The sequence below is a fragment of the Berghia stephanieae genome, chromosome 14 (assembly GCF_034508935.2).
Source record: "Berghia stephanieae isolate SIO BIC M18660-M18661 chromosome 14, UCSD_Bste_1.3, whole genome shotgun sequence".
Classification (NCBI taxonomy): domain Eukaryota; kingdom Metazoa; phylum Mollusca; class Gastropoda; order Nudibranchia; family Aeolidiidae; genus Berghia; species Berghia stephanieae.
Window position 1 is genome coordinate 14443433 of NC_088373.1, and position 15095 is coordinate 14458527.

The 15095-nt window shown below is 34.6% G+C and overlaps 1 protein-coding gene across 1 annotated transcript in view; it reads left to right on the forward strand.

Annotated features, from left to right (window-relative positions):
• Nucleotides 1-5446: 5446 nt before the first annotated feature.
• Nucleotides 5447-15095, forward strand: part of LOC144960181 (uncharacterized) — a 70742-nt gene continuing 61093 nt past the window's right edge. The window contains exons 1-5 of the mRNA XM_078893204.1: nt 5447-5622; nt 9247-9450; nt 11071-11240; nt 13449-13599; nt 14393-14543. Of these exons, the coding sequence (XP_078749330.1) occupies nt 5562-5622; nt 9247-9450; nt 11071-11240; nt 13449-13599; nt 14393-14543 (737 nt within the window). The 5' untranslated portion in view covers nt 5447-5561. The remainder of the gene's footprint in view (nt 5623-9246; nt 9451-11070; nt 11241-13448; nt 13600-14392; nt 14544-15095) is intronic.

Below are 15095 nucleotides of genomic sequence, written 5' to 3' on the forward strand. Positions count from 1 at the left end.
GATTGATTCAGGATGATTTCTTTAGAAGCTTGATTAATGAATGTACATGTAAAGTGATGATGAAGATGAGGGTGAACAATTAGATGAAGGGGAAAGGAGATGTACAATATCAACAAAGGGAGGTAATCTGCGGAGGATGATCCCAAGAAAAATATGAATACCAAAATATCTACTAAAGGATGCACTACATAGTTGTTGTAATTAGGATCTCTCGAATTTATTAATTTTTTGAACACTATTTCATCCCTATAAGGGACGATCGGTCTGCCAGGTAGAATTTTCATTGGAACACCTGCAGACCAATGTCTTTCACAAATAACAAATTTTGTCGGATGTGGCTCAATATCATCACGAGGATGGATTTGTTTAACCATATTTATCGGTCTGGTTCCTCTTTATAGGCAATCTGAACACACAACATTTGTTGGCTTTATTGTAGTTACCATTGTAATTCGCAACATCACAATTTTCCCCATCTTGAATTTGCTAACAAATCACGTCCATGAACATCAGACCCACAAGAGGCAAAAGTTCATGTGAGAAAAAACATTCAGAGTACTGGTTCATTCAATATAGTCAATGGAGTAGCATCAAATTCATAGTTCCATTCCATTCCATATTCATAGAGTTAATTAATAACGTAACATATCAGATCAATATATATTCAGAGTACAATAGTCGGATTTTTAATAAGGGGCGCGTCTTTTTCTTCCTTTTCTCAGCTAGCTGTTCACGATGCACAGCTGCAAATATTTGTATGAAACTCTGGATCATTTTGTCTTAATAAAAATGTTTTATCACGACTTTTAAAAAAATACAATAGGAAAGTATTTCGCTTATTACAGCTATATTAAAATCGATAACGGGTAAGGATCTGAACTAAAAAATGATTTATAGTGTCGAAATTATGATTTTCCGCTTATCCATTTTGAAAGAATTTGTTAAAATGGAATGTTCAGTTAATTGAAACTTATATGATGTTCGTACAGAATCTGAATATGAAGGAACGACAGACAAGTTTACATTTTATAACAATCAATATACGTGTTTGATGAATAAAAATAAAAGTGAACATTACGCACTTCTAACATTATTTTGAGTTCAAAGTTTTGAGAAATAGCTTGGTATTTATGCCAAAGAGGATTACATAAATTTAATGTAGACCAGTCAAAAGTAGAAATTCATCAATTTATGATACAGTGTTTCCACAAAATGTGCTTGTGTTCAACAACAATAACATGCAAAACTCAGAGTTGATTGTGAAATTCCAATTCCATAGATGTCCTCTTTAATGACTTATCGATAGATACAAGTAGACTTCTTTTCGCAGCTTTACGAGAAAGGAACCGATAGAGATTCCGTATCATATCGTATTGTTTAAGAGCTTATAGGTTTAAAAGAAAACTTTAAATGCTGTGTGAATCGGTCATGCATAGATACAAATTTTCAAAGTTAAATATAAACATTCATTGTTAATTTGACAATTTTGAGTATTTAATCACTAGTTCAAATAAGTTAAAACTAGAGATTCATATCAGTCTTCGGTATTTGCGACATGATGTAAATAAAAAGCAATAAATTGTAAAGTCAAAATTGGATACAAACTACATAAGTTGTTACTTTATGTTAAAGTGTTTTGCTTTTATTCGGAAAATAGTAATTTTTGTAATAGTATGATGTGAACTCATAACCACTAGCCGGAACTACTGTGTCACACGATTTTTTTGAAAAACGATGAAGTCATCTCTTACTTTGTGGTGCGAAACTGTTTAAATATTTAGCAATGTAAAATCTCTAATTGTATGACAGCGGTTTTAAAGTGGCTATTTATAGGTCGTGAAGAAGAAATGTTTTTTTTGTGATATGGCATCACAATTCAATACGGACCAAAATCTTAATTCAGTTAAGAGAAATTGATTCGGAAGTTGAAACAAAGTTTTGCAACTTTTGATAGGGGGACATCTTAGAAAAACTAGAAAAACATGCGCCATTCAAAACACATCTGACTACTATAGTTCATTCCTTACAGTACAGTCACAATGAGTAGCATCAGAATCAGATCCATAGTTCCCTTCCATAGTCATAGAGTTGTTTAATAGAGTCTCATCTTAGATCAATGAGACAAAACTATATATTCAGACTACTAGTTCATTCCTTTCAGTCAATGGAGTAGATCAGATCCATAATTCCTTTCCATAGTCACAGAGATAATAGTAATAGAGTGAGTGAGTGTAAGTAAGTGTAACTGTAACAACAACAGTAACATCTCAGATCAATGAGGCAAAACTATATATTAAGAGTCTTAGTTGCTAGTCCCATACGATTGACAGTAGTCATATCAGCAACACCATATCCATGTAATGGGCATAACTATATATTCAGAGTCCGAGTCCAAGTTCCATCATATATGATTATGATATGGTAATATTATATCAGTATCAGACCCACTAACTAGCAACTTCTAGATAGTAGAAATAAGGACTGTTCAAGATAAAGTTGTGAAGTTGACGTGACGAGCAAAGGGGCCCTCTAGACTTATACACTAGACTAAAACAATAAAGTCAATATTTGTCAGTTAACCATATAGAAAAAAAATATAAATATATAAAGCCGCAGGCCATAATTCATAATAAAATAAGGAACAGTCATCCGATTCGGATTCCGAATCAGGCGGAGTCTGATTCTGATTATCTGTGCGACTCGACAGAACAAGCACGACAAGAAATTTTCTCTCCTGCACCCGGGATTGAGCTCGGTCCCTTCCCTTTGCGTGTGAAGCGAGTGCTCTACCAACTGAGCTATTGATAACCGAACCGAAAATCATTTAGTTAGGTCAGTAATTATTCGTCTTATTGTTGTTGTTGTTATTTATGCTTTATCAATTATTTCCATTCATTATAATTAATTATCTTTGAAAAAAAAAATGGGACAGCGTTGCTCAGCGATACGGTCTTTGCAGTTAATTCAACCGCCGCGCTGTATAGCCTTGAGCAAGTCACCTAGCCCCAGTTCACTTTGTGGCGCTGCACTGCGGCTAACGTCTGGGTTATTCCAGTCTTCCCTTGGAATAGACCAAAAAGACAAAAAACCCCCATGGGGATGAATAAAGAGAATTTTATTATATTTTATTGAATAAATTAGCTTTGAAACAGAATACACAAGTTGTTTCTTAATTTAGTTATTCATATATTAACTGAGACGTCTCGTTATGATTGTTGTAATTGAAATGTTCGTGTTCATGAGATGTTAGCAAAGGCATATTATAAAGGAAAGCAGCAGTCATGACGTCAAAATTTACTCTCTTCCAGTTCAAAACTCCTTGGAATAAGATCAATAGTCTGATGTCACGTCCGCCCAGCAACGAGCAGCTTGGTTCTAAACAAAGAAAATAGGTACTTTTCATTCTTCATGCTGGCTAGAACTTTTTCACATGCCATGCGATCAGAATGTATAAAAGTCAAAATATGATCAGATTTATAAATATTCTTCTCCTCTGGATACACTTTTTTACTCGTCGGAGAAGTGTTTCATAAGTGCGTCCGCCATTGTTCCGATAATTTAGAACCAGTTACTAAGTTACTATGCATCATTACGAGGGAAGTGACGTCAAGACTGTTGAAGCCTATTGTGTAATCAGTCATCGAGACAAGGAAAAATCAATGAACATAGGGTTACAGATTGAATCAGAAGTTGGCATCAAATCTACTTTTAGTAGTAGGATGTATATGCAGATTTTAATAATAATAATAATAATAATAATAATAATAATAATAATAATAATAATAATAATAATAATAATAACAATAATAACAATAATAATAATAATAATAATAATAATAATAATAATAATAATAATAATAATAATAATAATAATAATAATAATAATAATAATAATAATAATAATAATAATAATAAGCGATTAGAGTCTGGTGTCTTGGAGTTATAGCGCTATATAAGTTTTCAGCATTATTATTATCATTAATAATAATAATAATAATAATAATAATAATAATAATAATAATAATAATAATAATAATAATATAATAATAATAATAATAATAATAATATATACTTTATTCATCCAAAAAAATGAAAATTCGTTTACAGACGTGGCATGCATAAAAATGTATAAACACAAAGTTGAGTATCTATGGCGACAATGTATACATATATGCTCTCTCTCTCTCTCTCTCTCTCTCTCTCTCTCTCTCTCTCTCTCTCTATATATATATATATATATATATATATATATATATATATATATATATATATATATATATATATATAGCGTCGCTATTCCAAAAACCAAAACAACCTCTTTTGGAAAACAATATTATTTTTAATATAGAAAACGGTAAGTGATGCTTGAAGCCTGTGGTCGTGAAAATACTAACGAAAGGGTGAAAATGGAAATGCTTCGTATAGGAACGATATAGGCAATGGACGTTTCTGTTACAAACCCTTCTGTACAGACGAGACAAGTTATTTTGCATTCTATTTTATTTTATTAATTTGTTTTCCACGTTAATTTGTGTATTATTGTGCTGACGAAGGGTTTTACCCGAAACGCCAATTGTCTGTATCGTTTCTATACGAAACCTTTCCATTTTCACCCTTTCGTTAGTATTTTAAATATACCGCTGGGACAAACTCAACCCTTATTTATATGATATGATATATGAAACGGTTTGCTAAAGCACATTAGAGAAATGTCCTATTTTTGTCAATTAAAAAAACAAACAACCATAAACAAATAAAAGAAACAAAACAAACGCACCTTATGGGCTACCGTTTTTATTTACCTAAAGCTTCTTTGAGTTGGATTTGTATATTCTTTATATGACCATTAGTGTTCATGTCTTAAGCTAAGATAATCAGATTTTAATTTTTAAAGTGAGTTTAAAAAAAAAAACAAAAAAAAAAAAAAAAAAAAACAACAACAACAACAAAACAAAAAAAAAACAAAAAACAAACAAACAAAAAAAACAAACAGCCAAAAAAAACCCCCAAAAAACAACAAAAAACAAACAAAAAAACCCGAAAAAAATGTAGCAGTGCATTAGTAAATAATAATAATAATAATAATAATAATAATAATAATAATAATAATAATAATAATAATAATAATAATAATAATAATAATAATAATAATAATAATAATAATAATAATTCTACTACTACTATTAATCTCCATCATAAACGACCCTCAGCTCACGCTCATTTTCCTGCCAGAATGTAAAATTAACGTCCACATTAGATTAGCTTATATCAAGTTGTGGTCTTGACTCCCTCAAGCAATTTTTAAGACCAGTATTTGATAAAATATATAAAACAAAGGGGAAAATAACATTGGTTTATTGTGAAGGAATACTTTAAATGCACAATGAATCGGGAAATTTGTGAGGATGACAAATAAAACAATATCGCTATTGTGGAAAATGACAACTGGCACTGGCAACTGGCAACTCTATAACTAATAACTGAAAACACGGACACGTTGAGTTTCTTGAGGTTATAACTTATTTTACTTTTATTTTTCAATGTTCATCTAATTACTCGACATGTTTCTTCTACACTCACAGTATTATCAAATCGTAATTTATTTATTTGTATTTATACAAGGTAAGATTTATATTAGCATTCTATAATATGTTGAGTGTCATTGTCACATTGTCTGGGTACGAAAAAAAAAAAAAAGACACGCAAGAGTGGTGCGCATTTTGATTGATACCATTTATTATTGTCTTTATCGCCATTCACACAATTTGTTGGAAGGTATAATTGCTGTACATAACTGCTCAGGTTAGTAATTAACAATACAAAGAAACATTGAAACACATTAAAAACATTTACGAAGAACTTGGCCGCGTTTGCTATTTCGTCATTTCGTCAGTGACTCGTACACCGCACAAACTTACCGTGTTCTTGTCACCTGGAATGATTGATTACGGGTATAATATGACTCCATGGCAATAAAACAGTTTTGTCGTAAAGTCGAGAAATACATTTACTGTAATGCATTGTTTGCTAAATCTTAACTAAGTTAAATATGTTATTGTGAGAGTCCGCGCGTGGGCCTTTCTATATCATAATCACACGGACCGCGGGCTTTCACAAGGCCAACAGTTACATCATAAACAAAATAAAGCTGTTACTCCTTTTTTAAAGCTCCTCAAGATAAAACAAAAAACAACCCAAAAAAATAACCCACAAAAACTACGGATACAACTAGTTTTATAATGCTGCAAGCGAAGTTTAAATAAATGTTTCTATTATAAACACGTTTTGAAGCCGTTCCTTTACCTCGAGGACCATACGGAAGGCATCATCAATGCTCAATTCCGGTTGATAGCTTTGGTAACCCGCCATTATTTTTGAGATTGTAAAACTACCTGCGGTATGAACAAAATACCCCCCTTTCCCACATCCTCTCACCCCCTTTGGAAAAGTTTATCTTGTTATAAGTTCGAACTTCCTAATGTCATGCAGATATGTTTTTTTCTCATCTACAATCATTTCTCATTTCTCTTAATGTTAATTAAACTCTAATTCTTGTATATTTATTATATTTGCTTTGCCTGGATACTGGTAAACATCTTTATTTTATTCTGTATTCCAGTGCTTGTTGACTATTGTTTACTTTATTCCAGGTGATATGTTCAGAAAATTCAAATTTTGGGGAGCACACCCATCTTTTTATTTTAACACAATGTACACACTGTGCAATATCTCTCCTGCAAAGTCAGGGGATTTTTATTGCAATAAGTTACTTAGATGGGTGATAATAATCATAAATTTGACACTGAACATTAGTTAGCAAAGTCATGTGTAAAACAGTATTGGCTATATGTAATTGAATGTTTTAAGAAAGAGGCCACAATAGCTTAGTTGTTAGGGCACTCACTTCACACGCAATGGAATTGTGATGGATCTCGGGTAATGTTGAGGGTTTTTTTTTTACTTCCCAGTTCAGCCAGCTGTATTTGGGTGGCTGGGTCTGTTAGATCTGGCAAAAAGTACTTTGCAATAGATTAGCATCATATCCAAAGGGTAGCAAGCAATTGCTACTGTCCGTTCAATGCTATAGAAACTGAGATAAACTCTGAGGGACTGCTTTGTTCTATGAGAGCTAATGACTTGGCTCATATGGACTGTTGTCAAATTTTGATGTGCATTATATATAAACGTTGTCTTTATGATCTGACAGCGTGGCTCAGTGGTGCGGCCTTCGCTTCGTACCCGAAAGGCATTGAGTTCAATCACCCTCCACTGCGCTGTGTGATCTTGAGCTAGTCACCTTGCCTTAGCTCATTTTGCGACGCTGCATGGCAGTTGATGCCTGGGTTATTTCAGTCTTACCTATGAATAGACCCTAGAGACAAATTTCCCCTATCGGATAAATAAAGGGAATTTTATTTTTTATTTTATTTATTTATTTTAAGATATGCCAATAGGCATTCGATCAAGGAATAAGTATAATCCACATCAAACAAGTGTCTGATATATCAAAAAGAGGAAATAGGGTTTTATTACCTTGCTAAAGAAAAAAAAAATGATTGTGTCTGAATTGGAACTCAAACATACATGGGTTTTCCTAGAATAATGAAGACTTCTTTTTTTTAAAATCCTACAACACATTGACTCAATTCAAAAAGTAAAAATATGATCTGCACCTTAGTGCACCCATTGAGTTTAGTCTACAGATTGTGGATTTAGCAATTGGGGAAAAGAGGAGGGTTTCCTGAATAGATTATTACACCTCGTTCATGATAGGAAATAGAATAAATATATATATATATATAAATAAAAGCTTAACCGAAGTGGGTAGTAATAGGCCCTAAAACATGTATATCCATAAATGTGGGTAGGTTTGGGAATGGATCACGGTATGCAAGGTAAACTTATATGAAGTTAACGATTAATAATCCATGTTGAATCATATGCTAAAAAAGAGAAAGAATGATGAACAGAGGTTTTTATAACTGGTCTGGCGTCACAAACACACACAAGAAGAAATAACACACAACAGACTCACAGTGCTTCACAACATGAAAACAGATCTCAATAATAACGCCTTACCTTAATTCTTCTCTCAGTGCCAGGATGTGCAAAAGGCCTGAACAGTTTCCCTCTATTTGTTCTGGCCCCTTGCTTTAGTTCTTGCTCGTTGCCTGGAGTATACTGTGTTAGCTTCTTTTCTTTCCCTCTCCACCATTCTGCACCATGTTGTTTTTGGGCGTCCCTTTCTCTCCTCCTGGTGTCCATCCATCACAGTCAGGAAAAACAAACCAGAACACAATAAATATGTTCCCAACAAGGGCAAACTTATGAAAGTTTATTCTATTATAAGAGATGATCATCATTTCATTGAGCAGTGCTATTATAGATAGCACTTAGGCTGCCTTCAGAGCCTTAGCGGCTTTAACTTCCAAACAACAGCTACCCCCACCCCCTCCCCCCTCTGCACACAAAATTTACCTGCTCTTTTAATAGCTTTTCACTATGCCATAAATTGGGATGAAACTTAAAATCAGGGGAATGTAAGTAATAAAGGAGAATGTTTCTCCTTTACACTGTTTTTGTGTGTGACTGTCATTCTGAGGATTTGAGCCGAATTTGACACTCGGACAGTATGCTCTTAGGAAAGACACTTTGCATACTTATTTATGTCCTCCATGCAGTGATTTTGGAAACTGGGTCTGTTAGAACATGTACTTTGTGATAGACTAGCATCCTTTTCAAAGTGTAATGTGTAATTGTTACTTTCGGTTTAACACTATAGATACCGGGACTCCGTGAACATTTTGGCTCCAAAGAACAACATTCTTTTTTCATTTTATACTGGCATTTAATATCAAAACAATAATAATAATAATAAAATCAGCCTGGCTGCATTGTTTTGGGCAACCTGAAGTTGTCTCACTTTTTATTTTGTTATATTGGCAATGATGGAGTTACTGTAATCTAACTTTGATGAAACAAGAGAGTTAAGTAAAAGTTCTGCAATACGTTTTGCAGTAAATGACAAAATTTGCTAATTTTCTTCATTTCTATGTACATACATTTTAGAGGGTTATTTACATGACTAGTCAATAGAGAGCCCTTGATCAATAGAAACACCAAGGTATTTTGCTTGCGAGGAAATATCAATGGTACTATTGCCGAAAGTATTCAGCGATCTGTTTGCGTTTTGAAGAATAAAAAAGGAGTCTAACTTGTATTGTATTACACTGTATTGTATCATAGGCAATTTAACACATTTGAGATACAGACGTCACCTGATGGAAAGTCTTGGTGCTGATGGTAATGTTCAGGAAAGAAGTACTACTTCAGCACCACAGTCATCGGCAAGCATTTCTCGTATTATTCAGGAAAATCAAATATTGATGAGCACTTCCTCTGAGGAACTCTTAGTTACAAAACATCACGGCTACCCAACTCTCCCAACTGGTAAGTTATTTTTAAAAATGTTGGAATGCTGTATGAACTCTGATGCAGCTAAACAGCAGCATTGCTGGCTTTCCATTGCAGCTATGTGGTCTTGTGGTACAACACATGCCTTTGGATCGGAAGGTCCTGGATTCGAGTCCTGCTCTCAGCGGCGCATAATTTATTGAGTCCTTGAAAAATGCTCTTTACTCACATTCTCTCACAGTTCTCGGGTGTAAAATGCATAGCTGGCCGTTAACAGCATTCTGTCAGATCTGTCGGAAATAATTGTAATTTCCTTTAACAGACATCATGTCTCATCTGACATGTTAAGCTTAGCTGTTTTCTAGGGACCCCCTGTAAAGTGCTTTGAGCATGTCTAGTAGATATTTTGCTATATATTAAAGATTTTTTTGTTGTTGTTTTTTTTCCTTCCCCTATGACAAAATCAAAAGGCGTTTAGCTTGACAGTATGACAACAGTGATGATTCTAATACTTAGATTCTGGGATTGTTTCCTCAGGCAAAGCAATTTAGTCACATGACCCTGCTCAACTCCAGTATGAATGAGTTCTTAGGTAGTAAATGATTACAGTAAAAAGAGTAATAAAACAAAGGGTGTTCAACAGGTGACTTGAACTTTATTAAATAAGGTAACAATGGCTCCAATGGTCTGAAAAGAGAAGTTTCAATTCCTGGTCTGGAATTTATATGCGAGAAATTATTAAAAACCCTTTGTGGTCAACTTAAAAAAAAACATAAACAGCTAAGGAAAAATTATATATATATATAATAAACCAGGCCATAGTCGACCACACATTTTTTTTCTGGCCTCCTTGTTCTTACATGGGTCAATCAAACAGATGATATGGTAGGGAGTATTTTGTGTTTGACTAATATCCTGTTTAGAGAAAAGCAAGCAATTGCTCCTGTAAACAGTACAATGTCGTGTCTTGTAACAAAAATCAAGCAGTGTTGGTCATGGTCTGGTCAGTGACCAGATGGGTGGCAGTGATACCAAAATTTTTGCCTTAGCATTATGTCCGAGGGAAGCAGCATGGTACAGGGGTATCGTCTTTGATATGTACCAAAAGGTACCAAGTACCAAGTTCAAATCTCTATTGCGCTGTGCAGCTTTGAGCAAGTCACCTCAATCTAGCTCACTTTGCGGCACTGCACTGTGGATGACACCTGGGTTATTCCAGTCTTCTCTTGGAATAAACTGTTAAGAATAATTTCCGATGGGGATGAATAAAGGGAATTTATTTTTAAATAATAAAAAAGTACTTTATACGCATTACCCCACTCAACTCAGTCAGTGATGGATATTGTAAATGCTAGATGAATAACAGACAATGTATATATAGTTTAAAATGAAAACTTGGTACCATATGGTTGCTTGGTGAACAAATGAGCCATCGTGAATTGCATTTGACATGGTGCAATCTGTAGAAATGCACTATACAAATGTTCGTATTTATTTTCAAATTTTATTCAAATTTTGGCTCCAAGAATTTGCTTTCAATGAAATATAACCTGTCCTTATTAATGCCTTTAGTTTCTTTTTGTAATGATATATGTATAAAACATAATGAGATCAACAGATAATGAGATTATATTATATTCTATTTTTCCGTTTAAGGGAGTCAAATGTTTACCCACCTTGAGTTGAAGAGAAAAGCAAGTCTTGGTCGACTTCAGGCATTCTGGGATATCAGCACATTCTATGCTGCAAGAAATGTCACCTGTTGCCTGGCGTATGAGTATATCAAGATTGGGGACTGCGAAGTGATTGTAAATCCACACAGACAGGTTTGTCCCTTACTTTATTGTTTTGATCCCAGAGCTAGGACTGAGACTGATTAGGCCTTGGTAAGATTACTATTTTAACAGGCTGGAGGGTGTTTCTAAATAAAGCAAAAACTGCTTACAGATTCAAGGGATCTTGTTATCTGTTTTTCATAAAGATCTGAAAACGTTGAAGTCTTAGCTTTAAGCCTTTGCCTTTTTTGGTCAAGTATAGGTCAACTATAAATATATCTTAATTATTTGATAATGATTTGTGTTACATTTCTCAAAATACTATGAATTAGATAAAGAGAACATAAAATTGTTTGCTTTTTGAAGGCGAAGAAGCAATGAAGGCATTGATTTTTACTCAAATTGTATAGATTAATCTTAAAATTTAGTTTTTTTAACAACATGTTCAGACAGACATAAAACCGTTGTGAGATGACAGGTTTTGATGATGTGAGGTAGGAATTTTCTGACTAAAACTATTTGTCAACCTATGACAGTTTTTAGGCTTCAGTGACAGTCAGTACTAGTTTTGAGGTCTCTACCTGATATCCTGACAGGTCATTTTCTGTATTTTGACCATCTCTGTCTTCTCTTAGTTCTTTGAGAATCAAATTATTTGACCGATCCAGGCTGTTCTTTCACCAATTTCGATCGGGATATTCTCACAGATATTTTGTAGAGGAAAAAGATTAAGTCCTCTAGATCACACCTTGTTGCATGGTTCAGAATGGTTCAATTTTTCATGTGATCATTTATGTGACCTTTTACAATAACGTTTAACAAAACTCCCCCCCCCCCCTTTTTCAAAATAAAAGCAACCAAAAAAACAAAACGAAACACAAAAGAAACTTGCTTATAATTTGGTGGATAAAATATAGTCTGATCTTATCGGCTATTGGCAAGAACCGAACACTTTCAATATGACATGAAAAATTAAGCCATCAGTACTCTATGGCAGCAGCTTCTTATGGTTTTCACCGGGTTTGGATCAAATTTAGTCACACACCGGGGCGAGCAGCTCATGTGGCTCGTTGGCTCGATACCCGGGATGGTCTCGTGACGGTCGACCGGGATTTACACCTTTGCCCTCCCGTGTGCCTCAAGCCCCCTCACCAACTGCAAGGTAAAGATCCACGAGGGAGTACTCTATGGCAGTTATAATTTGGCAAGGTGTGATCTCCCTCCCACATTCAATCATTGTTTGTCTCACTCATAGAGTGAAATCGGCTGTCAAAAAACAGATTATAACACATTATAACTGTCAAAGAGTGCAGTTGGCTTAATTGCATTCGTATCACACTGTGAAAGTGTTCGGTTCTTACCAACTTGCTGATAAGATCAAGCTATATTATATCTATCAAATTATAAGCAATTCATGTGTGACACTCTTGATAGTGGCAAGGGGAGACAACCTAAAGAGAATACCAACTCTGAAAGCCATCATTGTTTAATAACTCCATGTCCTCCTTGCTCTTAATTCTTTTAAAAAAAACCTCTCCACTTATAGCAAATTGATTGGTCAGTTGTTTTATATATTAAAGCATAACAACATTGCAGTTAGGGGCATACAATGTTTGGATTGTTTGTATGTAAAATACCTGTCTGCTTTGGACAAGTGTCTGTCATACTCTTGACAATAATACAGAAAGAAAAACAGACCATCGTTCCCAATAACTGTCTGCCAAGATGGGTGTCCGTCATACACAGGTAACCCCCATAACCAGTGGATTCTATTTCAGATCATTCAAAAGTTCTATTCTGCCTCACTGTCACAAATGCCTTTTAAAATTTTGGCCAGAAAACGTTTTCTTCATATTTTGATCAATTAAATTTTTTTTTTTTTTAATTGAGCTTTTATATAGCACAATATCCACTAAATGTGCTCAAAGCGCTTTACAAGGGGTCCCTGGCCAGCAGCAACATTTAACATTTAGGACAGGACATGACACCTGTTAGGCGATGTTACAATTTTTTTCGGACAGACAACGCTATTAAATTCTAAGCCCTGTCTGGGACTATTGATATCAATTTTTTGAATGAAGAATATCCCAAGAATTTTTTATTCCCTTTTATTCAAAGACAGGTCAATTATGGCAAATTTTGTTGACCCACTGGAAATTCTCCAGATCTGGGCCTGTCATGAGTTTAAGGCATTGGATCAAATAGTGACAATGATAGTTTTCTTGTGTCTGTAAATTGTATCCGATTTTATCTGACCAGGTGATAAACCTCCAGGAAGGAGTGCGTTCCTATGAGATTGGTGGCCTGTTGACATGGAGGACTGTGCGGATTGTTGTCATAGGCGTGGATAATTCCACCGACGACAAAGTCAGGGATGCCGTGTCAGAAACAATAATGACACACGATCAAGGTAAATAGGCAGGTCAACTACTGTATGGAAGAAAAAGTAGTCCTTCTGAGCCATAAGGCTCATGGAGCCTGAGTTTATCTGAGTTTCTATAGCGTGGAATGGACAAAAGCTATTGCTTGCTAGTCATTGGATAGGGCGCTAATCTATCGCAAAGTACTTTCTGCCAGATCTAACAGACCCAGCTACCCAATCCCTGCTGGGTGGACAGGGGGGGCTCAGAAAAGAATCTCAACTTCACCGGGGATTGATCTTTTGCGTGGGAAAAAGAAAAAAAACCCAACTACTTATAATCGGATGGATAAAATATAGTTAGATCAGCAAGTTCGCTAGAACCCAAACTCTTTGTTAAATTAACTGCATTCATCAGATACTCTGATGCGTTAAATTGGTTGCAGACAAGAGGAAAAGGACTCATGTTAAGTTTGAAAATATATTGGTTGCAGACAAGAGGAAAAGGACTCATGTTAAGTTTGAAAATAAATTGGTTGCAGACAAGAGGAAAAGGACTCATGTTAAGTTTGAAAATATTTTCATCCAGCAAGACTTGCTACCTGTTTGTAATGGTGGGAATAATAATAATAATAATAATAATAATAATAATAATAATAATAATAATAATAATAATAATAATAATAATAATAATAATAATAATAATTACAATCATAATGATGTTGATAAAAATGATTTATTTGAATAGAGCTTAATATTTCCTCACAATAGCGATCAGCTGCATTGAAAAGGGTGTTGAATAAAGAAATAAAAAAAGTGATAAAACTTAAGATCATTATATTAGTCCCCACAGGAACTGTCCAAGGCATCACTTTAAACATAATTGGTCCTACATTGGCTGAATTGTCATGGCAACCACCTTCATGTGCTGATAGGGGTGGAATCAAGACAGGCTATGATGTGGAGATGACTTTTGAAGAGGGCCCAAAGAATTTGTATATTTTTTTATTGTTATGGAACAGATTTATTTCTGTCATGATGTATTTAATTTTATGAAGTTAATGTTTCTCCCAATGCTCAGGGAAAATAAACTTGATCTCTATTTCTCCGAACAGTTTCCATTCTCAAGATCTTTTTTTGGTTATTTGTGGGAGTGTCTGTGTGAATGATGAATGTGTATGCATTATATGTTTTTTTTGGGGGGGGGGGGGGGTTCTTTTGCCAGTGCTTGAGAGCTCTGCCTTTTATTCCCAACTTTCTGTTAGACTTCTATCTTGCATTTGTGTTATCTTGTCTTTCAACCTCTGTTCCCGTCTTGAGACTTTGGCTTTGTTATTTAGGTGTACTTCTGTTTTCTCTTTAGTGCAGCGTGAAGTGCAAAAGTGAACGCACCATTGGAGTATTCGCGATAGCACAACTTTTTGATAAAATCCGTCTTTGTCAACAATGCGTCTAAAAAACGCTAGCTTGATGATTTGTGAGAATTCCCTGTCAACTCCATTTCAGCATTTACGTTTGCATCGACATTGCTTCCGTAACCCATCAGC